The sequence below is a fragment of the Nanorana parkeri genome, unplaced genomic scaffold (assembly GCF_000935625.1).
Source record: "Nanorana parkeri isolate BGI_ZX_2015 unplaced genomic scaffold, ASM93562v1 scaffold1381, whole genome shotgun sequence".
Classification (NCBI taxonomy): Eukaryota; Metazoa; Chordata; class Amphibia; order Anura; family Dicroglossidae; genus Nanorana; species Nanorana parkeri.
This window is the reverse complement of record NW_017307649.1, coordinates 161,641-187,757: the sequence shown is the minus strand read 5'-3', so window position 1 is coordinate 187,757 and position 26,117 is coordinate 161,641. Positions and strand designations below refer to the sequence as shown.

General features: G+C 39.6%; 1 protein-coding gene across 1 annotated transcript in view; it reads left to right on the top strand.

Annotated features, from left to right (window-relative positions):
• HECTD4 (HECT domain E3 ubiquitin protein ligase 4) overlaps nucleotides 1-26,117 on the top strand; it is a 130,755-nt gene that overhangs the window by 76,899 nt on the left and 27,739 nt on the right. Inside the window, exons 31-54 of the mRNA XM_018569713.1 lie at nucleotides 384-525; nucleotides 652-818; nucleotides 986-1,132; nucleotides 1,599-1,783; nucleotides 2,155-2,308; nucleotides 3,429-3,709; nucleotides 4,483-4,672; nucleotides 4,825-4,906; nucleotides 5,639-5,841; nucleotides 6,137-6,272; nucleotides 6,591-6,773; nucleotides 9,105-9,269; nucleotides 14,797-14,966; nucleotides 16,641-16,756; nucleotides 17,896-17,999; nucleotides 18,083-18,244; nucleotides 19,090-19,238; nucleotides 19,484-19,563; nucleotides 20,482-20,645; nucleotides 22,478-22,715; nucleotides 22,796-22,932; nucleotides 23,712-23,838; nucleotides 24,346-24,483; nucleotides 24,578-24,714. Of these exons, the coding sequence (XP_018425215.1) occupies nucleotides 384-525; nucleotides 652-818; nucleotides 986-1,132; nucleotides 1,599-1,783; nucleotides 2,155-2,308; nucleotides 3,429-3,709; nucleotides 4,483-4,672; nucleotides 4,825-4,906; nucleotides 5,639-5,841; nucleotides 6,137-6,272; nucleotides 6,591-6,773; nucleotides 9,105-9,269; nucleotides 14,797-14,966; nucleotides 16,641-16,756; nucleotides 17,896-17,999; nucleotides 18,083-18,244; nucleotides 19,090-19,238; nucleotides 19,484-19,563; nucleotides 20,482-20,645; nucleotides 22,478-22,715; nucleotides 22,796-22,932; nucleotides 23,712-23,838; nucleotides 24,346-24,483; nucleotides 24,578-24,714 (3,757 nt within the window). The remainder of the gene's footprint in view (nucleotides 1-383; nucleotides 526-651; nucleotides 819-985; nucleotides 1,133-1,598; nucleotides 1,784-2,154; nucleotides 2,309-3,428; nucleotides 3,710-4,482; nucleotides 4,673-4,824; nucleotides 4,907-5,638; nucleotides 5,842-6,136; nucleotides 6,273-6,590; nucleotides 6,774-9,104; nucleotides 9,270-14,796; nucleotides 14,967-16,640; nucleotides 16,757-17,895; nucleotides 18,000-18,082; nucleotides 18,245-19,089; nucleotides 19,239-19,483; nucleotides 19,564-20,481; nucleotides 20,646-22,477; nucleotides 22,716-22,795; nucleotides 22,933-23,711; nucleotides 23,839-24,345; nucleotides 24,484-24,577; nucleotides 24,715-26,117) is intronic.

Sequence of the window (26,117 nt, the reverse complement as noted above, 5' to 3'; positions counted from 1 at the left end):
GAGGAAATGGAACATTTTGGAAAGATAGGAAAAGGGGAAATCCTAGACAAAAACAGAGTTGTGATGGTCCAAACAACAGCAGAGTGAACGCCTCCAAAAGCCGTGCACGTAGGTCTACACAATAATCAGTATCTATGAAGGGGAACTCAGCCACAAAGTGGGTAAAAAGAGAGTCATGAGCGGAACGTTTGCTTGAATTCCATAAAGTCCCTAAAAGCTAACCAGCAAGACCAAGTCTCCAGAACTATCAGACATCTTTTAATTCTCACTCGCAGCATCTTTAGTATATGTAGAATGCTGGTTTTATCTAGTTTTAATGATGTGTTAATTAACAGTTTGTGTGATGATGACGTTTACCTTTTTAAAATTTGGGTATTTTTCAGGAGACGCAATGTAAGTAGCCACAGGAGCAGCTCCTTCACGTTGCTGCAGTCTCTGTCCAACGAAGACAGCAGGGACAAGCCTACTTACAGCGTCTTGTTAGGTCAGCTGTTTGCATTCATTGGCACCAATCCAGACCAAGCGGTATGTCATCCTGTACTCTGTACTCTGCACAGTGATTTTGCATTTTGTGGATGCTTTTCTAACATAATACTGTGCTATTTACATTTGGTGCAAGTGACCATACTATTGTGTTTATTTTATTTTTAGGTATCAAGCAGTAGCTTTTTGCTTGCTGCCCAGACAAGGTGGCGCCGTGGGAATACACGCAAACAAGCCCTAGTGCACATGAGGGAGTTGCTGACTGCTGCTGTTCGGGTTGGAGGAGTAACACATTTGGTTGGGCCTGTGACTATGGTGCTGCAAGGAGGGCCAAGGTGGGAGTTCATTATTACTTTTTTGTTTATATTGAATATTGCATTTTCATTTACTGCTGGTTGAGGCTTAATGCTGAGTTTAATGTTGCATTGTATCTCTTCAAATGCTAAAAATTTTATCTTCAATAACCTTTGCATAATATGGTCAAGTTATGTTTTCATGACAGGATTGAGGAGCTGACATGTGGTGGAATGGTGGAACAAGTTCAGGAAGCCTTTGGGGAGACCATGACTTCAGTGGTGTCACTGTGTGCCCGCTATCCCATCGCCTGTTCAAACAGCATCGGTCTGTTGTGTACAATACCTTACACAAGGTGACTTTAGGCATCATCTAATATTTTGTACTGTTAAACTGTTCTAGATAAATTTACATCTTAAGGGACCATAATATACAGGGGTACAGATAATATACAGGGGTACAGGTACTCCTAGAATGAGATCCTAATAGGTTGGACTTGATGGACTAATGTCTTTATTCAACCTCAAATACTATGTAACTATGTAACATATGGTAAAAACTGAGGTTTCCCTTTGTAAAAAGTAGATTTTAAAGCAAAGAGCCATTTTAGAGGGCAACTATTTTTAGAGGTTCTTTTTGTATGGCTTTTTATAGCTAGTTAAAACATTTATTAAGAAACTATTCTACATTTCTCTTATCCACCAGTGGACACATTACCTCGGTGGTCTGTACCCTGTCTGTAGGAGGTGGGAGATTTTAGAAAAGTAGCCCATTTTACTACACTGTAACAGTCTGCTTTATTTTGTTTGTTCCCTGGGCAGGAGTGAAGAAAAATGTCTGGTCCGCAGTGGATTGGTTCAGCTCATGGACAGGTTATGTAGCCTGAGCAACCAGGCAGAGTCCAGCTCAAGTGAAAAACAGACCAGAAAACAAAAAGTGGCAACCATGGCATGGGCAGCCTTCCAGGTCCTGGCAAATAGATGTGTGGAATGGGAGAAGGAAGAAGGTCAGTACATTCAATATTTGGCGTTCTAATGTATTATAACAGTTAAGATATGTGTTATGTTCTACACTTCGTGTGCTCTGGGCTAAATCTTAATATTAAAATTGCTGAAATCTGTTGAATCCTATATACAACAGTCTCCACGGGCGCCACAAAAGTTGCACACCATTATGTACACATAAGTATAGGCATTAGTAGTCACACTTACCTGATATAGTAGATGCACACTTCATGTGTTTTGTCTGCTAGTTAAAGGCTTTCTGTACTTTGTGTGCATATTCTTGATAATGGTATTGGATACAAGTGTTTCGTGTGGTATAAATATCAGTGTTCATAGTTGTTTTTAGTTATATTGTTTATGGTAAACTCTGAAGGTGGTTCTACAGAGGCGGTCCATTCGGGTTTGGCTCGACAGGTTTCCACCCTTCTAACTAATCATCTGGCAAGAGCCACAGAATGCTGTGGAAACCAGGCTGCTGGAAATGATGCCCTCCAAGATGTTCTTAGTCTTCTGAATGATCTTTCAAGGTAACTAATTCTTAATTAATGAGTGCTCCACTGTTCTTTGCAGTCAAAGCTTAAAAGGGACCTATAATTACAAAGTAGAGAACATTGTTATTTTAATGTGCAATCTGCATTTTGAAAGTTAGTAAAGCAGAATGACACCTTACCCTTTTTTTAAATCAGGGTAATTTTACAATGGTGCAGCACTCAACTGCTTTACCAATGCCAAGGCTCAGGATCTTATTAGACTGACATTTACAGGGTTATTCACAAAAGGGTGAGGATTTTGGAGAAGACAGGGGAAGTGAACAATCTAGGACAAAATAGTTGAACCGGAAAGTGAGCTGCATTGGAGAATTTTTCCATATCGGCTATGTTGTCCTAGATTGTTCACGTCTCCTTCCTTCTGCAAACTCTTCACCCTTCTGTGAATAACCCTGTAAGAGACTGTTCACTCAGAGCTGATGACTGGCTTTTTCTTGGCTAAAGAGTATTCTGGCACCAATCAACAGGATCCTCTGAAGCTGACCTCATGATTGATGCCTCGGCATTGGTGATGTTACTGGGCACCAAACTGTTGCAGGATTGCAGTTACTGTAGCATAAGTTGAAGGTTTAGTCTGTATCATTATCTTGTGTTATGAAGGCTTCAAATGATTATATTCATGTTTCTTATTTCATGCAAGGTTTGCTCATGGAGTCTGTCTTATGTGTAGTTGAGTGCAAGCTATTGTTGGAGAAGGAAGTGTGTATTAGAGGAATTACTTCCAAGATATCTTGTATTTATAAACTGAACAATTTACAGATAGATTTGTAACCCATCATTTATAGAAATCACTTTGCAGTTTAGCTATGTGTGAATGCTGTGCTATGGCTGATTGTGTTTGTATTGTGGAACATTAGTTATGCTTTAATGTTTGTATTTATAGTAAAATTGCTGTAAAGTAGAATCACTTTTCCACAGAAATTTTATTCTGTAGGTTAATGCTTCACTTACCTTATTATGCTTTTAAAATATTAATTTATGATGTGGTTCACTATTTGAATGAAGCAGTTGTTTAATCAGCCAGTAGGTTTTTCCTGCTTTTGTTTGGAAATTAATGTTTTTTTTGTTTTTTTTGTTTTTTTTCTTTTTGTTTGTGCAGAAGTCAAATAGGGAAGGCAATACTGAGCCAACCAGCTTGTGTGTCCAAGCTCCTTTCACTGCTTTTGGATCAGCGTCCTTCTCCAAAACTTGTCCTCATCATCCTTCAGCTGTGCCGGGCTGCCCTGCCACTCATGAGTGTGGAGGATTGTGAAAATGTGGAACTTCCTCCATGGAGCTACTCTGTGCCGTCACTGAATAGTGAACAGGAAGATCCCAGTGACCCGGCATCTAAGATTGCATCTTTGCTTCTGGCAAAGCTGGCTGATTATGTGGTTCCAGGTGAATATGCATACATATTGCCTTGTTTGAATAGTGGCAAACACAGATAATCACAAATACTTCTTTGCAAAGTATGCCGATATGTTTGCTGATTTTTCTCTATTCAAACACATATTGTGCTAGCAATGAAAGGGAAATTGACCCTTTGGTTTATTGAGTTCATAGAATGGAAGAACATGCATTATTTGGTAGGTCAATATAACAGTTCTGTTGCCCTCTCTATTAACAAGCTCACTTTCTCTCACTCCCTCTTAGAAGTTTGGATGTTAATTGGCAGTTGTATTTATAGTGCCTGGCAAAGATCTGCTAACTTTGGCACTAAATGAAATGGAGGGGCTCAGTATAGAGCACTGCCTACACATTTTGTGTAGGTAGAGATTCCAATCTCAGTCTGCTTGTAACCACAACAATGGCATCAATGTCATCCGTTGTTTTAGTGACCCGTAATACATAGGCTCTCACATATAGCAAATGAGATGGCCTACTAATCTGTAATCCATTTTATTTGTGGCTCAGACAGCACGTTGGCATAAAGCATCACAAATGCCAATGTCATTTAGAGTAATAGCTTGAATGCCTGCACCTGTATTTTGTACTAGAAATAGTTCTAGATGGGATTGTGTACCGTTCTAGGTAAAGTAAAAAAAAAGTATATAAAATCCAGCAAATTATTTTTGCCTTCACAAGTCCCTTTGCCAAGGAGTAAATCATTTTCACCAGTGTAATGATTTTGATGTCAGACCCCGTAATTAATTTCTACACTTGTATTACAGGATGTCAGACAGTTCTTTCCCCCACTGCCTCTGAGCCGGATAGCAATTTATCTAAAACTAGTCCAAAAAACTCCCAGAAGGGTGACAAGGATACTGGGGAGGAGAGTGAAGCTGTGGATGGTAAACTGTCAATTTTTATCCACAAACGTGAAGACCAGTCCTCTCATGAAGTCCTGCAGCCTTTGCTCAGGTAATGACAGGGGTACAATAACAATAATTGGCTTTTCTTGCTTTTACAGTATAAATTTAAAAAAAATGTGTTTGTTTTGAATCTACATGTATAGCACCATTTGTATTTTATACCAGTTTACCTAAAGTCTGCAATGCTGTTCAATTTTATAGTAGTTCAGAAGGACGACCATTTCGTCTTGGCACTGGTGCCAACATGGAGAAAGTTGTGAAGATGGATCGAGATATGACCAAAGTTAGTCTTTGTTTTTTCTAAAGTGCTTGATTATACTGTGTGAGATTTGTCGATGTGTACATTTCAGCACACTAGTGGATAATAAGGATAATACACAAAATCAAAGGGACTTGGTGTGCAGTAAAAGACTGATTGCTTCTGGCATTTTGTGGTTTATGGCCCATACTACGTTTTGTTAGTTGAACTCCTGTTTATGGTAACAATAAGGTGGGATTATAGGAAAATAACATTGCCTGACCATGAACAGCACATCTTTACCTTCCTGTGTTGCCATTAGGACTGTGATATCTAAAATTAAAACCAGTAAGCAGTGGCGGCTGCTATATTCCTTAGGAGGGTCCTTTTGGATCTTTTTACTTCTTTATTGCTTTAGTATGCTTTACACAGAAACCAAGCCACCTCATTGCCAGCCCTGTTTTTTTTTTTTAAACCTGAGTGACTTTGGGGTTTGTAACATCATCCATTTGCCAGCTCTTCCCTTGGATTTAAAAGCAGAAAGTGGCATCTCGTATTCACATACACATACACATAAGCATATAAACTCCAGTAGACTCTTATGAATTATTGTCTCTCTGAGGTTAAACAGGTTACTGTAGGGCAAGATCTTGGGGGTGAAATGGAACTGACTTTGGAGGCCTGTGTGTTCCTTTTGACAAAAATATATTCTTTGTGTATATTGGATTTACTGTTTTTAATCTCATTTAGTGTTATTACTGTCTTGCTTTTCTATAGAGTGGTTGCTGTGAAGTGATCACCGAGGAGACTGTTGCTGCTTTACGTAAAGCCACCAAATGGGCCCAGTCTGGTTTAATTGTCAGTGTTGGGCCACCAGTGGAGACAGTGAGTCCTGAAATTGCCAGTGGCCTTTCTACTGGAGACAAAAAGAAAACTGCCCAAACCTCAATCTGCAGAGAGAGGAATTCAGAGCTTGCCAGGTACATAGCATTCCTGCATTAAATTCAGGGTAGACCTAGGTGAGCTACTTTTACATTTATTTATGTTTTCACAAATGCCACAGAGGTGTTCAGAATGGTTTATTTCTAGCACTGCTCACAAAGGGATGCTTGAACCTTTGAGTTTTTAGATGTACTTTTAGACTGTGTTTTTTTAAAAATCTGAGGCATTACCTGTAGGTTCCCCATTATTTGCAAGACTTTACTGATGCGATTCTATTGTAAATAATATTTAAGTGTCTGTTTTTAATTTTTGTTTTAAATTGTATATTTTTAGAACTGATCCCGTGCGTCCTTTTATCAGCGGACATGTTGCAAATAGTATGGCTGCAGAAGTGATTGCTTTACTTCACAGTTTGCTTATGGCCCCAGAGTCTAATGCAGCACAGATATGGACAACAACTGCAGAAAAGGTAAAAAGTCACAGGCTTTGTAATCTGTGTCTTTTCAAAGATCAGTTATTGTCCAACTAACATAATAATGTGCATACTGAGATGATCAGTGCTACTGCATTGGCTTATTTCAAGGAACCACACTTAAACGTCTTGCTTGTTTACCCTTGACCTAAACATTCAATTCCTTTCAGCAGAATGTACAGTTTAACTCGGTCTATATGTCATGTTATAGTCTGTAGTTAAAATCAGTCTAGATATAAGATATAGTTACATACATGTTTTCATAGGTGACTTGGCACCAAGTATTAGTTTTGCATTTTTCTTTTGTTTATACAGGTCTTGTCACGTGCACTAATGCATATCCCTCAGCTGGGCAAGTATGCCGAGAGCATCCTGGAGAATGGTAGTGGCAGCACCAGAAAACTGGCCAAATTGCAGGGCATAGCTAGACAAGCCGTGGCAGCACTCTGTGCCCTTGGAGGGTTCAAGGAGACTATTAAAATAGGTTCAGAGGTTCAGGTAACATGGTTTGCATTTTACGCTTAACATTTTTGAATAATGACAAGGACTTTGTTAACAGTGTCCAGACTTGATCTACTATTTAGCAATATCTTAAACATTTTACATAAAATTATAATCATCTTTAACTTTCGTATCAAGTTTGTATATCTGTTTTGCATGTAATAGAGAAGTGTTTTAACTATCAGATAAGAGAAGTGTTACATAGACTAACAGGGATAGTATAAGACCACAAAGCTAATAGGAAATTTCCCTGACAATTCTTACAATATTTAGGACCTAACCCCGTAGTCCTTATTGGCTAGCTACATTTGAATTGTACAAAAATGTAAAGTTTCCCCCCCATTTTTTTTTAAGTTACACAAAAAAGAATTAAAAAAAACAATTTTTTTTTAAAAATCCCCACCCCTACATACACGCATGTAAACATGCGTCAGGTGCGCATACCTGCGAAAACGACGATTGCACCCATTACGCCGCACATGTTACATATCGCCGCGAACATCGGAATGAGAGCAATCATTCTAGAGCCATGAATCACTGATAATACTAAACTGATGAGCAGTAAAAGCTTTTAAAGCGTCACCTATGGCCAATTTTGGGTATGCTAGTTTTTTGCGAGTGCGCGCAATTTTTACCCTTGACATGTTTGGTGTCTATTTACCCGACGTGACCCCATCTTTTATATTTTACCAAAAAATTGGGTAATATTAGTTGTTTTATTACATAATGTAAAAAAAAACTTTTTTTTTTCCAAATTTTTAGTAATTTCTCCTGAATATAGTAAAAATTAAAATCTGCAGTGGTGATTAAATACCACCAAAAGAAAGCTCTATCTATCCCCAAAAAATGGTATAAAATTCATTTCAGTACAGCGCTGCGTGACGGAATAAATGTCAGTCAAAGTACTGCAGCGCTGAACACTGAAAAATGGCCTGGGCAGGAAGGGGGTCTAAACACCTGGTCTTCAAGCGTTTAAAAGAAAAAATCCTTTCATATTGTTTTATTTGAAGCTATATTTTTGGACCCACAGTTGTATTCCTGTTACAGCAGCGGTAGGCAAACTGCGGCCCTCCAGCTATGGTGCAACTACAAATCTCCCGAAGCATTGTAAGACTTGACAACTACAGCTATGACTTCCAGAGGCAGATACATGATAGTATTTGTAGCTTCACCGCAGCTGGAAGGCCGAAGTTTTCCTACCCCTGCAGCATTGTTTCGCACATCCCATATTCTCAACCGGAATTGTGTGTATGGGGGGTTCTACTTGGCATATAGTTGTTTAGGTCACACTTCCAAAAGAAGGACTCCAGTTTTTTTAAATTTTATTTTGTCCTATGTATGAATGCAGACTAGGAGAGTATAGTGAGGGTTCTCAGGAGTGTGACTCCAATGCTGCTGCACATGTACTGACTTCTGTGCTGCCTAGTTCTAACCCAGTCTGTATTCTCGGAACCAAAATTAAATCCACCTCTCCAGAGAGGAGAGCATTCATTAACTGGTCTGCATGTAAGGAAAAATTCCACTAGGGTGGTTAATTACATGCCAGTCAGTGATGAGACAGTCTCTCACACCTTCACTAATGGGGCATTTTCTTGTTTGATGGTTTCTTATAACTTTATTTGGTTACAAAGGGTCTCCATCTAACAGGGAATTCTCCATCTTCATCTTCTTTAAATGTGCATGTTGGCATATGTGCTTAAACGACCTGTAGCCCAGCCCCCACTGATGAGTGATGAGCATTGGTGCCTTCTCCTCCCACCCTGGTTACTTAGTTTACATATACAATTTTTTTCACATGTATACCTTTTGTCCCCTTTTAACATTCTGAACTTAGTATAGCTGCCAATAAGCAAGTTATTAATTCCCCCTGCTCTCAAAATAATTGCATGTCTCAGCCCACTCTACTGTCCTAGGATATGTGCACTTTCGGGACCCCTTCTTTGCACTGATTTTGCTAAAACCACATACTTAACTAAGTCCTGGTGATGTTTTGTTCTGCTTGCCCTGTGCTACATAGCCTCTTCTTAAAGATTTCTCCAGCGCAATGTAACCATCCCATAGACACACACATCACAGATTCAAAGTCATTGTTGACCACACACTGTCTGACATTCACCCCCTCGTGTATAGTTGTTGGAATGATTTATTAAATAATATTCCATAGGATTCCATTAAAAATATTGTTAATGTTTTAAGAAATGTTTTCATTTCCGAAATTCCAATGTGGGTATGTTATTAGATCTGAATTGTACTTTAGATTTCAGATAATACTGCTTGTGTTTGCCTGCCAGCCTAAATTGAGATTGCATTAATCCTTTCTCCAATTAGGTGCTTGGTAAAGGAATATCTGGGAGTATTGGAGTGGTTGTATCTATAAATGAACAAGAAGGTATTGCAACTGTGAGATTTCCATCCCTAGATTTTAGAAAATCCTCAAAGGCCTCAGACACACTGGCAATCCCATTGTTTAGGCTCTGCGTTCCTCGCTCGGAGGTAAGGATTGTCATCATAGTTAATGTACATATTGTTGTGGTGCATTTAGTGTGTGTTTTATTTTCATATTTGTAAGTGAACGTGTGTGTTTGTATATCTACTGTGCTGTGGTAAAGGTTAAGGCTATAGGTATATAAAAGGTATTTACTTCGCTACAGTATAGAAACCATTAGAAAACAGGCAAAAATGTAATTTTATTGGTTGGACTGCTAAGAGTAACCTGTTTGGATCCTGTGTGTCAGTGTACTTCAGTGCTCCTTGGAATCCATTAATGAACATTAAAGTCACCCACATCCTAAAGACAGCTTTACTTTTGCTGGAGTCAGTTATTTAAAAACCGTTCTTACATACTGCATGTAACAGGAGCAGACACATACTTACCATAGTCTCATCTTCAGCTGCGACTTGGAGCTCTGCCACACCCCTTCTCCCTAAATAGGTGAGAGTTGTTTAGTGGCCAATAGTAGCTCTCTTTCTAATCCTGGTAAAGTCAAAGGAAAAGTGGTAATTAGAACAATGAAGCAGCCCAGATTCGGGGGCCAGGAGGACACCTTTTGGACAGAAGCCAATAGGCTTTTGGTACTATTTGGCATGAAATATTTGAATGTGAATTTCATAGAACCCAAGAACCCATGCTCAACTGTCACGTATCCCTAACCCTTATTGTCACCCTGGCCTTGTCCACCTGCAAACCTTAACACTCAAACAACCCTCCAATAGTAAAACTTAAAGGAGAACTATGAGATGAGTGATTTCCACTCACCTCATAGTTCTAGCCGACCTGTGACAATGAGACTGTCACAGGTTGGCTCAGTAGATTGGGAGGTGAGCGAACAGATACCGGGTTCGCTCACCTCTCGATCCTGTCACAGCTCTCTGCCGTGACAGGGGAGGGGCTGGATTCCCCTCTCCCCGCTCCGATCCGCCAGCGCTGACTGGCGAAACGGACGGGGGAGGGGGCGGGTACAGCTGGCTCTGCCTCTAGATAGGCAGAGCCAGCTGTCACTCACACAGCTGGGCGGATCCCGTCATCTACGTCGGGATCCGCTCCGGCTGCGGCGTCTCAGTATACCGCGAGCTGTAGCTCGCAGTATACTGAGCTTAGGGTAAACGCTAGTTTGTGTCCTCCCGTTACCCCAAGGAGAACTATGGGGAAAAACACTGACCCCATAGTTCTCCTTTAACCCCTAACCAAACTCTGAAAATGATCATCGACACTTAAATTCAGGTATGAGAAAAAAATGTGACTCGCTCCCCCTGCTCACGCCTGATCATGTTGGTGCTTTGGATGCTCAGGAATGGAGTGCTGTCACATGGAAACCAGAAGAGAGTCCTCAGCCTAGTGTGAGCTTCAGGTTGCAAGCTTACACAGTGCTATTTTTTTTTGTACCTGGTGTCCAAAAGGGTTGATGAGGAAACTAAGAGAAGATAAGTTTGGGCACTTTGATTCGTAACCTAATCCTTACCATTTGTTTATCATCAGTTTCTATTTCTTTTGTTTTTGGATATAGTAGGGAAAATTTAGAATATCTGTCAGGGTTTATTTAACTTCTGTTTCCATTTGTCCTCATAGTCATTGTCGCTGAGAAGAAAGTACATTTTTTTTTTAATGAAATTTTACAGTTTACTTGATTTGTGACACTCTTTTGCTTCCTGTTGTGTGTCCATGGCAGGAAATGTGGGGAAATCAGCTCAGTGGAACAAAGACAGCAGAAAAAAAATCAAACGGTTTTCCCTTCAGTTTTTTCCTACTCTATCCAAAACTTAAAATTTAGCATTCTGGTCCTAAGCTTAACTCTAGCTTAATACCTAAAGAAACTGTTCTCTATGCATACAGTCTAAAATTGCAAATTAAAAATAGTGCATGAATGCACACCTGCAAAACTACGGGGGGAATTTACAAAAACTGGAGCAGAAGCTAGTGCAGTTGCCATAGTAGCCAATCCGCTTCTCTCTTCAGTTTATGCAGATACGCTTTGAAAATAAAAGCTAGAAACTGATTGGTTGCCATGCACAGCTACCCTAGATTTTCTCTGGTCCAGTTTTAATAAAGTCCCCTCTATTCACCTTATGGCCTTTCTAAAAGATCTCTCAGCTGCTGTTCAGACATAGCAACAGGAAATATATTTTCAATGACCTCTTTGTTTCAGCTCTGCGGGTTGAACAGCCCAGAGGTTATAGGATTTCTACACCTCTCACTTAGTATGTCCTTATGCTCCTATATTTGCATGGGCTGAACAGCGTGGCTCCTCCCAGTCCCGCCTTGTGTTTTTCTTACTAAGTGTTGTTTGTTGGCTGCATTTTTAAAAACTAGTAACAAGTGGCTGATTATATAACCGAAGAGAGGGAGGATTAGGGTTAGATCGAATGGCCCCCAGTTCCTGACAAAGGAGAGAAAAACAACACTTCTTACAGATGGCAGCACTCCATCTCCCACTAATAATGGTGAACAGACTAGGTAAAGGTGGCATATGGATAAGTTGAAATTGATAATTAAAAAAGTAACAGATTTGTGTATGTCTGCACTTTATCTTGCAATTTCATATTGCTTGCATTAAAAAAGGAAATACTTTAGTTCTGCTTTAACCTAGATAACCCTAAAACTAAACAGTCATAGAGATACCCAATTCATTGGCCTAAATTATAAACCAAAACTGAGTGCCCAAACAGAACAGTCTTGGGCCAATTTATATCCGTGCCTTTACTGCAGGGACCACCCGGTCATAGTAAAGTCTACATTTATGTGTGTTGATAGTTTTAACCTTTTAGATGACAGGTTTATTTAATTGTCCAAAAAATGGGCCTGGTTTTCTTTGGCATCTGCTGTTAAAGTAGTTTAGTTCTCTGGCTTTCATGCTGACACAGTAGCTTTAGTACAGTCTTGATTACGAACAATTTAGGCAAAGCAGAAGTCCAGGCTTGACACTCCTGATCTGCACGCTTGTTTCCGGGTCAGTGTCTGAGCAGTGTGTACAATGTGCACAACTAGCTTTTACAAAGCGTTTGCAAAGTTTTTCACCAGTTTCAAGTAGCTTTCTTGTCTCTTTTTAAGTAAGTCTCAAAAAAGCAGAAAGTACAGAATGCCTCCAGGTTGCTATATTGCATTGAAATGTTTGTGTTTTTATTCCTGCGCTAAATGAGTGATAATACGTGTAAATAATTTAATACATTTTATATAATATTAAATGGTAAATTATTGAATAATGTGAAAGCTGCTGCAATAAAGACAACTGGGTCCAATCAAATGTATTTACAAATATGCAGCGCCAATCTTGTGAATGTGCCTAACTAAGTGATGACTAGATGTCGTGTACACCTCTATTGGTCCATCGACCTATATTTCAACCGTGATGAGTAAAAAAATTGTGATATAAATAAATAAATAAGCAATCAATATGTATAGGTCACTATATACCTTCAAAATTATCTAGTGTCCAAAATATATCCGCCAAACATATAAAGCAAAAAATCAGTGTATAACACTATAAGTGAAACCGTGCAAAAAGAAGTGACTGAGTTGCATACTTATAACACTATATACACCTGTGTGTCTGTGGTACTGTTATACAATAACCCTGGATAGTGAACCCCACAGTATCCTTTTAAATATTAATATTAGTGTTGAAACAAAGTGAATAGTCCATATGATCATATCGCATTCCTGGTGCAAAAAGTTTATCACAATCTGTGTGTTGATGTGAGAGGTCCTGTGAAACTTGCTGGGGATTTAGGCAAGTGCCGTACGTCTGCCCTCAAAGTGTGCACTCACCGTGATGTGATGGCTGTAGTGAGCAGCCGAAAGCGCTTGTATGGTGACTCACGGAGCCGTAGCGTCCTCACTGTGTCTTTTTCCAATTGGTGTCCAGCGAGCGGCGTGTCTCCATACTCATACAAAGAAAAAACTCTTCATTGTGTAATAATTTCCAAAAGGGCTTTATTTTAAATCCAGTAAAAAAGTATAACAAAGTCTTTGCCGGCCGGTTATGTGGTAAAACAACGAACTCCTGTGTTTGGCATGACGTGGATTAGGCCCGCCCCTACGCCTCTAATACATATTGATTTGCTTATTTATTTATATATATCACACTTTTTTCACTCATCACGGTTGGAATACAGGTCGATGGACCAATAGAGGTGTACAAGACATCTAGTCATCACTTAGTTAGGCACTTTCACAAGATTGGTGCTGCATATTTGTAAATACATTATATTGCATTGAAGTTTAGAAAAATAAAGAGGTTGCAGTTTGAAATGAAAGAGTAATGTTTAATGACATTAAATGATGAAATGGCTTGTGTAGCAACGTTCTATGCTATATGTGTTTAACAGAAGTAGAGTTTTTCCTTTAACATCTTCAGATTGGAGCTTTAAAAGCTTCAACATAGCTACATAAAGCTTGCCAAATGCTTTACAAATGTTCTGTAAGAGCTTGCTGTATACACTGCTCTCATATCTAAGAGCTGCTCAGTGACTCTACGATTGAACTGACCAACTCCTGAGTGCTATATTAATCTGTTTGCTATATACACTGAGTGGCCAGATTATTATGACCACCCCATCAGTACTTCGTTGGGCCACGAGATGACTTCGTTGGGCCGCCTCGTGACTCCACGAGATGTTGAAAGGTGATGCGAGGAATCTGACAGTGCACTGTTGCCCTTCTGTTGTCTTGTACCAGTCTTGCCACTCTCTGTTCTGACCTAACATTGACTAGTTGCTGACGGCCACAATTCGCACATTCATACCCAGATTTTCAGCTGAAACATTTAACGAATTCTGCTGTTTTGCCGATACTCGCTCCATGGCTCGCGACAATTATAGCTAATTTGCCTACAACGTCAGGTGGTCATAATAAACTGGCCACTGTATGTATTTCATGTGCAGTGTCAGAATATTCACAGACCTTTAGAATAGTAAGTACTGAGTATTTAAAGTTGATGGTGTCATACCTTCATGTTGGAACAGATATACATTTGTCATTGGTTATCCCAGTATATAATTTATAGCTAAAAATAATTTTGTAGATTCCAAGCCTTCTTATAACAGTTTTTCTCTAATGTCAATACTTAAAAATGTTTGAAGCCGTAGAGTGTACAGTGGTTCATTTTTTTGTAAAAATAAAAATAAGAGGCATTGCTTAGCTGTCTGAATAAGGTAGCCTGGGTTTCTGGTAAAGCTTTCGGATTGCACAACCGTATTGGTATAGTATCTCTTAGCAATGGGACACATGCTTCCACTGGTGGCACGTGTCAGTACTGTATGTGGAATTATTCAGACAGGGGCAGTGTATCTCATTTTCCCATAAAATGGTGGTCCACTGTGACTCCTGCTTTACCTGTGAATTCTCCAGAGTAGTCTGGCAGGACAGGAGAGGACAGTACACCTTTTTATTGAATATCTTCTTGTAATTGTCCTGTGATTATGGTGGAGAGTTTAACAGTAAATTTAAAGCTCCAGTTAATGACACCCCTCATTTCCTAGAAACTAACTGCTTGATTTTTGCCGCACCAACATTCACCCCCATCAGGCATTGCCTCTCCATAAACTGTCTATTACTGAGAAGGTAGTGCAGGCAGTCCAGTCCATGTTACTTCCCCAGGAGGGATGCCTGTCTATTCATACCTCACTTCCTGCAACAGGAGACGCCTCAACTCCAGTTATGGCAGTAGTTCGGCTTCTTGCAGAGATCAGGACAAGGTAAGAGAACTACCCTTACTACCTTTTCATTTAACATTGCTACTCTTGTGTCGTTATCATTGTTTGCTACTTAGTAGAGCACATTGTTTCTCAGTACCTCTAATAATTATTGGTATATGTAAATTCACAATCACCAGATGTTTCCTTCTTAAAGCATACCTATAGCTAGATTGGAAATTGGGAAGTCAATAGCAGTACCTAGCTGACAGTATGAGCAGTCAACACAGAGCATTTTTGTCCGCTTGTCCCTGCAGTCCTGATCACCCATGCCAAACATGAATATTCTCTAACCCTTTCTACAATACTATACCTGGAGCCTGAGCTACCTATCACCAAGCCAGGCTAGGGGTGTCCTTATGATTATGCAAGTAATGGCTATCTAAAAGTCTTTATATTTTTATATATACCTTTGAAGGTGCCACAGGCTGAAGGGGCAGATGTGCAGATAAATAATTTGTGCTGAATGCATATGCTACTAGTTGTGAATTTCCGCTGACCAGTACTGTTCCCCCTCCCACCATTGATTTTTTTTTTTTTTACTTTTTTTTTTTTTTTTTTTTTTTTTTTTTTTTTTTTTTTTCTTTTTTTTTTTTTTTTTAAATATGTAATTGCTTGTGTAATACATATGCTTATTGCTTGGTATTGTCGCAAAGTGATTGTGTTTTACTGCTTCGATTTTCTTGGTGTTCATCTGTGGCTCAGCTCTAACCCACAAAAGCACTTTACCCTCCTTGTATGGCCTATCTCAATTACTTATTTATGTATAATGGCTGCCTTTTGAATTGACAATTATATAAGGATTAGGAACAAAAGGGAGCTCCTTGGAAATGCCATGATAAAAATGTCACATCGTGCAAGTAAAAATTAGTAAGTTATTTAAAGAAAAAATATTTTAAAGCTAAACATTACCTAAATAGCTGGAATACTACTGAAAATACTCGGTAGTGTAACGATAGGAATATCGGGAACTTTAATTGCTGACTTGTTTTTAAACGTGAATACTCAGAGGATTGATGGCTGGTAGTTATAGTACATTTGTTCAGTGTAGGTGACCCACTAGGTAGTAAGACAAAGATGACCTTGTGTCAGCAGCAGCTACCCTAAGTTTCAATGCCTGGCTTTTTGTGACAGTTTATCTTTCTGGGATAAGTGTACTTTCAGTACATATCCTCTGTTTACTCTGGCAAGATGTAATAGTTACACACTGCACAACCTGCATCCTCCCTGATTGTATGTACTAACTCTTATGGTGCTGAGAAAGTTGTTCACAGCCATCATGAGAGGGTTTTTTTTTGGGTGAAACGAGGCAGGGTCTGTATTGGGCTCTTATTTGCCAGTAGTTTATTTTCTGACTTAAGGGACAAAAGGAAATAGAAGCTATGCACTGAACGTACCTTTTATTCTTTTTGTTACTGGATTGTATAAGATAATTCAAAAAGTAGAAATATTGTGAAATTATTTAACTTCTTAATATGACATAGTATATTATTTTTGGTATTGCTCCTACTAAAACCATTGGGAACCCTGAGAATTGCAAGGCCAAAGTAATCCTAGCTATAGATACCACAATTACAGCTGGAATTCATGTCTTAAATGGTGTCTGCACTTTACTCAACCTTAACTGTGTTACTGTTCTGTTCTCATGTATAACCTTATCGTCATTTACTCTCTCAGAGCTTGTCTGGTTATGGCACAGCTGTTAGAAGACAGCTCCTTCTGTGAAGAGTTTATACAGCAGTGCCCCGCTGCAGTAGAAGTGCTAAATTTGGTAGCACAGGAATGTAGTCCGGGTGAGTATTGAAACATGGATCGGAGAAATCCGATAATTATCGCAGCTTCTCACTCTACTTTATGATAATAGATAAACCTGCTACTGTCTTAGCTGGTAGTAGTTCATCACATTTAAGTGGGTTTGTTCTGTAACTTGGGGTACTTTTTGGCTGCCTATCTGAGCAGCTTCTTCATACCAAAAGTCTTCAACGTTTTAGTCTAGTTGAATATGACTAACTACTACTAGCTATAACATGACCTGGATAAGTGCGAACCCTCACAGGCTTGTCATTGATTTGCTTTTTCAATCATTTCTATAGGATATAAAAATAGGATGTGGTATGATGCATAGCACACAAAAGTATCGGTTTGGTTTATTTTTAAAGAGAAATGAATTAAAATATGTGAAAATAGCCATCGTCAGCCCTTACAAACGGGATGGTGGCTACCACGCTGAGATTGAGATCACCAGCATAGTGAACTGGTAGAGGCATGATAAAACGAAATTTTGGAATTCCATGGAACATTCTTTTTCTCTGGTGCCCCTTGTACTTCCCTGGTCTTGGATGTCGGCTGGGCTTTTTGTTAAACAACACCCTACCATTTGGTCTACATGGTCTATAGTTTAGACTGCCTTTAATGAGGGGTGGTATCGCCTTGTCCCTCACCTGCCCATCACTCCTTTTGCTATTAACTCCTTCTCCAGGCAGCCATGGACCTTTCCTTACTAAATGGAATTAGAACCTTCACATCCACTGGACCCCACCTGTTAAAGAAAAAAAAAATTGCTGTCTTTGACTTGACTAACTTCCCTGTTCACAAATCTGCATCTGTTATATGTTGGATACCTTGTATTATTTGCTACTTGAACTGACATGCTGCTATTAAAAAGCTTGATCTATAGATTTATTTATTTTTTAAATGTACAATTAAAATTATATTTATCTCTAGAATGCATACTAGGTATACATAGAAAACATCACGTGTATATATTTTTCATTTATTTTTAGCAATTTGCAATAAATCCATTTGAATTGAAAAATAAAAAAAAATAAAATTTAGGAAGTACTGCCATGAAAAGGCCAGTTGATAGGCAGTATGGGCCAGCCTCACAGCTAGATGTGATGTAACCAATGATGTAAGGTTTTTTGCATTACAGGTGAGCGCCTCTCAGTGGTAGAGGTACAGTGTGAGAGACTACGTATGCTTTATCGTGATTGTGCTCGTCCCCCACCACCACCCCTGCAGACTGAGCGCAGACAGGTACGGAGTTTGCATTATAGTCTTAGAATGTATGCTTGGCATAAATATCAGATATTATCTTTTATTGCTCTTATCTTTTACAGCCTAAAGAGATAACCTGGTGTCCATCCCGTGTCTTCCCTCCAGTGAGGGCCTGCATGTTCTCATCACATCTGACATCTGTAACTTTCCTGGCAGACCCGAGTGCAGGGGGAGGTCTGCCACGAGGAACATTTATCTATGCAACATCACCTGTACCAGTACAAGTAAGGATATCATTCCTATTGTGAAACATTTGGGTCTGTTTTAATAAAGATAACTATTTTACAGTTTATCACTTTGAAGATGTGGTCACCACATTTTTGGCTGGTAATAAAGAGGCTTTTTATGTTTTTATTGTTAAAATAAACCTGTGCTTCACCCATGCAAGGCCACACAATAACACTTCAAAGCCAGCCCCTGCAGATGCTTATACTTCCCATAACTATTCCGCTGCTCCATTTACTGTTGGGAATGGACAGAAGCCCTGTGTCAGATCAGCCAGTCCTAGTAGGCGCTTACACAGGGTTGAGGTTCTTGTTAAAATATTTACTAATAATAAAAATACAGCTAGTATAAATAGGTGTATTTTTTACCAACCTCATGTGAGACTCTGCATATCAGCACCCACTTGAGTGGGGATACACGGTAAGCCAGTTATAAGGGCCCTTTTGCTTTGCATAGTACTGTCAGTCTGCCACTAGGAACATGCATATAGGAGAAGAAAACAAAGTGACCTTATCAGTGTGGTATTTTTTTAATATTTAATAGTCAGCAGGGAAGTGACACCACTGCATCCCTTAACTGCAGTAGATAAATTGGTATCATCCTCTTTGATGTGCAGTATATTAGGTCTGCAAGACACAAATATGACTGAACAAGCTTTGCATAAAATGACAAACTTTTTTCTGTAATGGCTCTTCATCTGACTTTACTGATAAACTACATATCAACTTTGATGTCTACATTGGGCATCCATGGTTTTGATGGGATTATTGTAGAGCTTTCCCAGGTAGGCTTAGTAAAATCATAAAGTGATAGACAGTGAGATCTCTTTATCTGTGTTTTACAGGCTCCATCATTTTATTGGGAAATTGAAATCGTTTCTTATGGAGACGTAGATGATGATACTGGCCCAATCGTGTCATTTGGGTTCGCAACAGAAGCAGAAAAACGAGATGGAGCCTGGACTAACCCTGTTGGTACATGCTTGTTTCACAAGTAAGTGCGACTGTGCCCAAGTTATTGTATATAACTAAAGAGATCATAAAGTTTAAAACTTGGGTTTGGGCATTAAGCATTTGACACTGTGGAAAGCGAGAGGTACTTGGGCGTAATTAACACTTCTTAGTGAACTGCTATATTACTGTGGGGAACACTATAGAGGGATGATATAAGAGGAGGTTATGTATAGGGAAGAAACCTGAAATTGTTTATTTTCTTAATAAAGTCTTATGTTTTGTTAGCAACGGACGAGCAGTACATTACAATGGATCCAGTCTACTGCAGTGGAAGAGTGTGCGTTTAGATGTGGCTCTGTCACCAGGTAAATGTTTTTTTTTTTAACTTGTATTCTATTTACATTTCACAGCAGAGTGTGATTAGTTATATATGTGTACAATGCTTTAAATATATATGCACAAAACATGGATGTCTCAATGTTGTCCTGTGTTATATTCCAGTCTTTGCTATTCTCTGCATATCAGAGTATAATGATTTCTGAAAATACTTGTGTTAGATGCCATCTTAGGCAGGAGAACTCACCAAAACAGCAGTGCTAGAACATTGATCAAAAACACATCAAAATATTGTGTTTTATACTTAACAGTTCAGGGATTTTTATAAGACTTCTGTTTGTCTCTTTGTTTAGCTGCACTTTCTGTATCTGAATCTACCTCTGCTATTAGACTGATATCTTACTCTGTGTTTCCTCTCCTTGATTATTTTCATTTTGTTGGGGTCCTGACTTTTAGGCTAAGTCACACTAACTTCTATCGCCTCCGCTAAGGAGAATCTTACAGTGGCTCATATTTAAGATGATAGTTGGTGAAGCTTAGCCCAGAGGCCAAGTTAGATTGTTGCACAATTTCAGTAGATTCTATTAGTGACGGAGTGTGGAATTTCTGCAATTAAAAACTAGTTCAAAGTTGAGTACATTGCCAGATGATTGCTGTTTAATTAGCCAGCCGTACAGCAGTGGAAGGTTATCAAATGAAACCCAGTAGTTTGATAAATAGAAAATAGTTTGCGACTGCATCTTATGTATTCTGTCATTAGAAATGTCGCTTTGCTTTCTCCCAAGGCTTTTAAATGTTATATTAATGCATCAAAATTGCGTTTCCCTGACTAGTAAAAGCTACTAGGTCAGACAAAACTAAGACTTCGTGGTCAATTTTAACTAAGACTGCAACCTAATTTTGTGTCTGTGTTGGGATTGGCCTGAGCTGTGACTTGTGCGTTTCAGGTGATGTCGCAGGAATAGGTTGGGAGAGAACAGAAGGTACACCACCACCTCCAGGTCAGCCTGCTAAAGGCAGAGTTTATTTCACTTACTGTGGCCAGAGGCTTACTCCATTCCTTGAAGATGTGTCTGGAGGAATGTGGCCAGTTGTACATATTCAGAAAAAGGTAACAATGGCGGAATTCTTTTTATTGACATTTATTTTCTTTCCATTCAGTCACCCTTTTGCATGCGACGGGATCCCTAATGTATACAGTCAGGTTCCAAGGTCCATATAGGTCTTAAAGCCTGCAATAAATGTCATGAACTTCTCACTACAGCATGTGAAATGAGAAATATTGTGTTCATATTGAACTGTGTTGTAATATTTATGTGGAGCAGATCTAAGGGTGTTTTGTGATGCATTCTGTTTTTCAGCTAGGGCTGCTTTTAAATTTAAAAACTTTGAACACTAGGTGGTCCATAGAGTTTGACTTTTTTTTTTAAATATAGGTCCCTTGTTTAGCCCAAGTATGTTTAAAATCACTTCCTGTTTATTGAGTCACTGCCTCTGTGGAAAGTCTGTTCCCAGCATCCACCACTTTTTTTGGAAAAAAATGAATGCTTTCTAACTTACTTTTGGACTTCCCTCTTTATAGTTTGTGTTGGTGCCCCTGTGTTATTGAGCTTTTTTGTTTGTTAAAAATACTACCCTCCTGAACCATATTCCCCCAGTATGTTTAATGTTTTGGTTTACGTCCCCCAGTTCACTTCTTCCCTTATTGCTGTACAAATTAGGTTCTTCTTGTCTCTTTTGATATGTTTTATTCCTCAGACCTTGCATTTTTATTGCCCGTCTATGGATTGTCCAATTCTATTAATGTCATTTGTAAGTGGGGTCTTTAGAACTGGACACAGTATTCCAAATGAGGTCTAACTAATGCTCTGTATAGTAGAATCATAGCCTTCTTCCCTCTGCTGTGGATCCCTCTAGTGATGCACCCCACAATCCTATTTGCTTTCCCTATTGCCTGACCAAACTTTATATATCTAAAGTTGCCCATACACCTTACGATTTTCGTCCGATGATCGAACCGTCATACGATTTTTGTACGACTGCCCTATCTGCCCCGATTATCGAATGGTTCAATCAGCGGTAGTTTAAAAAAAAAACACCTGGACGATTTGCGGTAATTGACCGCAATTATTTTCATTTGCGCATGCGCAGTGTTAATCGTACGACTTTTGACGGACGGAAACGCCACCAACCATGCAAACATCGTACGATCGACCGACTTTTTCAAACATGCTTGACCGTCAAAAGTCGTACGATTGTTCAGTACTATCGGTCGGGCACTCTATTCACAAGTTACGATTGTCGTACGAAAAGTCGATCGCATACGATTATCGTACGATAATCGCAAGGTGTATGGGCACCTTTTAGTCATGGTTTTCTAACATGCTTTTTTTCAGACTCCCTTGCATCCATTTGTTGATGGGACAGTGGTGCCTAATTTCCCTGTTTAAATAATGCCACAAAATGATCTTGAATGAAACTTGCCCTAAGAAAAAGATATAAAATGGCTTTTTTGGCCTCCATCTAAAAATGCTAGTTCATTGGCTTTCAACCCAATCATCTGGCTTCCAAACCTTGGAACAAACTTGAAGCCAGTGACATCAGAGTTAGATTTTCTGAATCACTGACTTAGATGACATTGATGCTATTGGAGATGCATGATAGGCAGGCAACTGGAATTTTCAGAGGGAAAGGTCAAAACTGGCAGCCTATATATATAGATCTATCTATCTATCTATCTATCTATCTATCTATCTATCTATCTATCTATCTATCTATCTATCTATAGATAGATAGATAGATCTATATATAGATCTATATATATATATTCTCTCAATGCAGGTTTCCTTTAACACCAGCAGAACACTCATGTTGAAGTTTATTTGATTAGGGAATCATTGTTCTTTTCTTATAACCAGCATTTACTGACCTTTATTTTTACAGAATACAAAAATCCGGGCAAACTTTGGTTCACGTAAGTTTGCTTTTGCTGAGGGTCAAGCTCATCGCAATGCTGCGGATTTGTGCATTGACTTGGCTGAAGAGATTAGTGCAAACTTTGAAGCGCTGCCTTTTGCCATGGCCTCTGACAGTGACAATGATGCTGGAACAAGCATAGCATCGGATCCTGGAAATCATGGTCCTCCATGCCGCATTGCTGCAGCAGCCACTGTCCTACAGCGTAAGGCGATATGTTTAATAGGTGCTGTGCAACAATGTTCTTAACAATCATATATTGAGCCGGATCCTTGTCTTTTCCAGAGTATGACAGCGATGCCTCCTGTCATTATAAGGTGGAGCTGAGCTATGAAAATTTTATTACATCTGGACCTGATCCACATCCTCCGCCAATTGCAGATGATGAGAGTGATGACGACGATGATGATGATATGCCACGGGTCAGATATTTTCTTATACAATACTTGGAGAACCTATACTTTTGTCCATTCAGGGCAAAGTGATTAGTTCTCTTAAAAGAACAATCCCCCCACCCGCTGAAACTTAACTTCTCTCTTCTCCCTCCCGCTATTGCTTCTTGGAGCTGTTAGGATGTATGCGATGTGTCTCAGTATGGGGTGCATGTGATCTTCCCTTTTCTCCCAGGTTACAGTGCTCAGGCCTGAATGACCAGTCAAGCTAGGATATTAACCAAGCTCCTGGTTTTGCTGCAGATTGCTTATATTTTCTCCTTGCCAAGTTCAATACCAAAGCAGAATGGGTTAAAAAGAATAATTTCTTTGCACTATTGCACAGTGACCTTGTTCAACCTGTGACAGTTTCATCTTTCTATTACACACTTAAAGTATGGCAGAAGAGCTTGTGTATCTTCTCTACATAAAAGCTTTCTGCGTGTTTTTAGCAGCTGAGCCTGGCTTCTTTGCTGAGCTCAAACTCCACAAACGTTATTTTGCGCTGGCATCCATGTGATTGTGCCTGCTTTTACTGACTTTATATGTCCCATATTTCCCTATGCGTTTTATAGTAGACTCATTACTCACTGATTGTTTGCTATCTGCTGTACTTCATAGGGGGGTCAAGGTGTGGTTAACCTTGTAGTTGTGAGTAGGGGCTGCCTTCCCTGGTCAACGCTATACACGGTGAGGCAGGGAAATGAAACTGGGCACATCATAATGCTCTTTTGTTAACCCTGAAATCATTATTGCCTTGTATGCTTTAGGAGGACCACTATGCTTTACTGGTGAAAGCCTGGGAGACCAAAGTATTTCCAACCATTCGCAGACGGTTCCGTAACGAGGCTGAAAGAAAGTCAGGCTTGGACCAGATTAAAGGAGCTTTACAGCTCGGTATGCATTTGTCAGCCAGACATACATTGGTTTTTCTCTCAGTTGTTGTTTTTTTTAATATGTGTATTTGTTGTGATTTCAAAAATATTGGTAAAGTTCCTCTTTAACAGACCAAAATGGAGGAAATAAGAGCAGCTCATTGTTGGGGTCTACACACACTTTAACACGGATGCAAACTGTAGCATTAGCTTAACTGATGTTGTTCAGCCAGTGAGATCAGTGATTCAAAACACCTGTGTGAAGAACTGTGTGAAATATGTTTGCTTAAAGGAGAACTATGAGGCGAGTGATTTTCACTCAACCTCGTAGTTCGAGCCAACGTGTGACAGTTTAATTGTCGCACATCGGCTCGATCTATGAGGTTGAGTGAAAATCACTCGACTCATAGTTCTCCTTTAACCTAACCAGACCAAAAATATACCTTTTAATTGTTAGTGTATTGTAAAACTAGGCTAATTCATTGATATGTATGGCCCCTGTATAAGCTCAGTGTTCATTGTATTCCAGGAATGGTGGATATAGCCAGGCAGACAGTAGAATTTCTGTATGAGGAGAATGGAGGTATCCCCAGAGATCTTTATCTCCCTACCATTGAAGATATTAAAGATGAGGCTAATAAATTCACCATTGACAAAGTTCGCAAAGGTAAATATTTTTCATGTTAATCTGCCTCTCTGAGGTTTCCATGTGTTCTCTAATGTTGTTTTTCTTAAACCATCTGTGATTGCTGTGTGTTCAGGTCTTACTGTGGTCATTCGGTCTCCTGATAGTAACAACATTGCCAGCACTGGTGTGGGAACTGCTTTACCAAAATTTGCCATCAGGGGTATGCTGAAGACCTTTTCCCTGCATGGGGTTGTCCTGGATGTCGATTCGGTGAGATATTCTATATAATGCAAGTTGCCTGGAGATGGTTCTGATTAGCCTGAGAACTTTTGTACACTTTGTGTCAATGCATATAGGTCACATGTCGATTTTAGCAGTTTTGAAGTGAAGTAAATGCCTGTTCCTGTAATTAAAGTGTACCTGCCATGAGAGAAATATGTCCGATTTCAGAATGGCCATTTTATATGGCAGAATAGAATTTGCTAACTGCTTGCTATGAATTTCATCTTATTATGTCAATGCTAAGTTGCTGTCAATGAATATGAGGCTAAAAGCACACGACCACAAGAAATTTACTGATCATATACCGTATTTTTTCTGGCCAAAAGCGAGCAAAATGCTTGCGTTTAGTCGTGTAAACACATGCGTTTAAGTGTTTAAATTCCTCGTTTCATTCCTCCTGCTCTGTTTTCAATGTGATTTTGTGTTTAGTCTACATTTACACACTTATGTGGGTATCAGTGATGTGCAATGGAGTCGATTCTCGGTGAGGTATTTCCCCTGCCTGCCCCGACCATGCCCCGCCCCAGCCCATCTCTGCCCCTCCCCCAACCCGGTCACCAAGCCAGGTGGAGGAGGCAGAACGGAGACGGGGAGGAGCCTCCCTGTCCCTCACTTGCTTGTCACCAGTGTGGCATCGAGATCGATGGCCTCGCTGTTTTTTTTTTTTATTGGACATCTTGGACCAATGGCGATTTGCCATCATTGGTCCAAGCCATCCACAGAGCTCAACCCTCTAACAGCAAGTAGAGGCTGTTGCAGCTCTTGCCTCACTATGTTAGGTTACACAAGCAGTGGGGAAGCCCGCTGATGTGTAACCTAACTACCTATCAGAAGCTGAATGCAGCAGTGCCTGTAATTAACAGGCAGCGCTCCGTCCATGACAGGTTACACAGTGGGGAGGCTTTCCCTGCAGTGTAACCTGTAACAAGCCGATCTGAATGGAGAAAAAGCTGTCAGCTTCACATTTGAAGCTGACTGCTTTTTTCCTCCATAGAACTAAGTGAGGCTCTGCCTCCCCTCACTGCATGTCCCTGGTGTGTATACATGTAAACATGCATATGCACATAAAATGTATTTCTTCAGCCGCAGGTTTCCCTGATTTGTGCTAAGGACCTGTACACAGAGAAAATGAATAACGGACCTGTGTTCATGGCTCCATTGACAACAATATACCAGTGTTTAGATAATGCTTTGCATTGTGTTTTTTTGGCCATGTGCATGAAGCCTTAATGTTCTGTACTTGAACCTTTACTGGTCGTATGCATATCTTGATTCAGTGACTTGAGTATTAAAACAGTAGGATGAGCATGACAACCAGGGAAAACTAGAAGCTTGAAAAGTAAAAAAAAAGCCAACAGTCGCAATGCCCATATTTATATAGTTGAACTTTA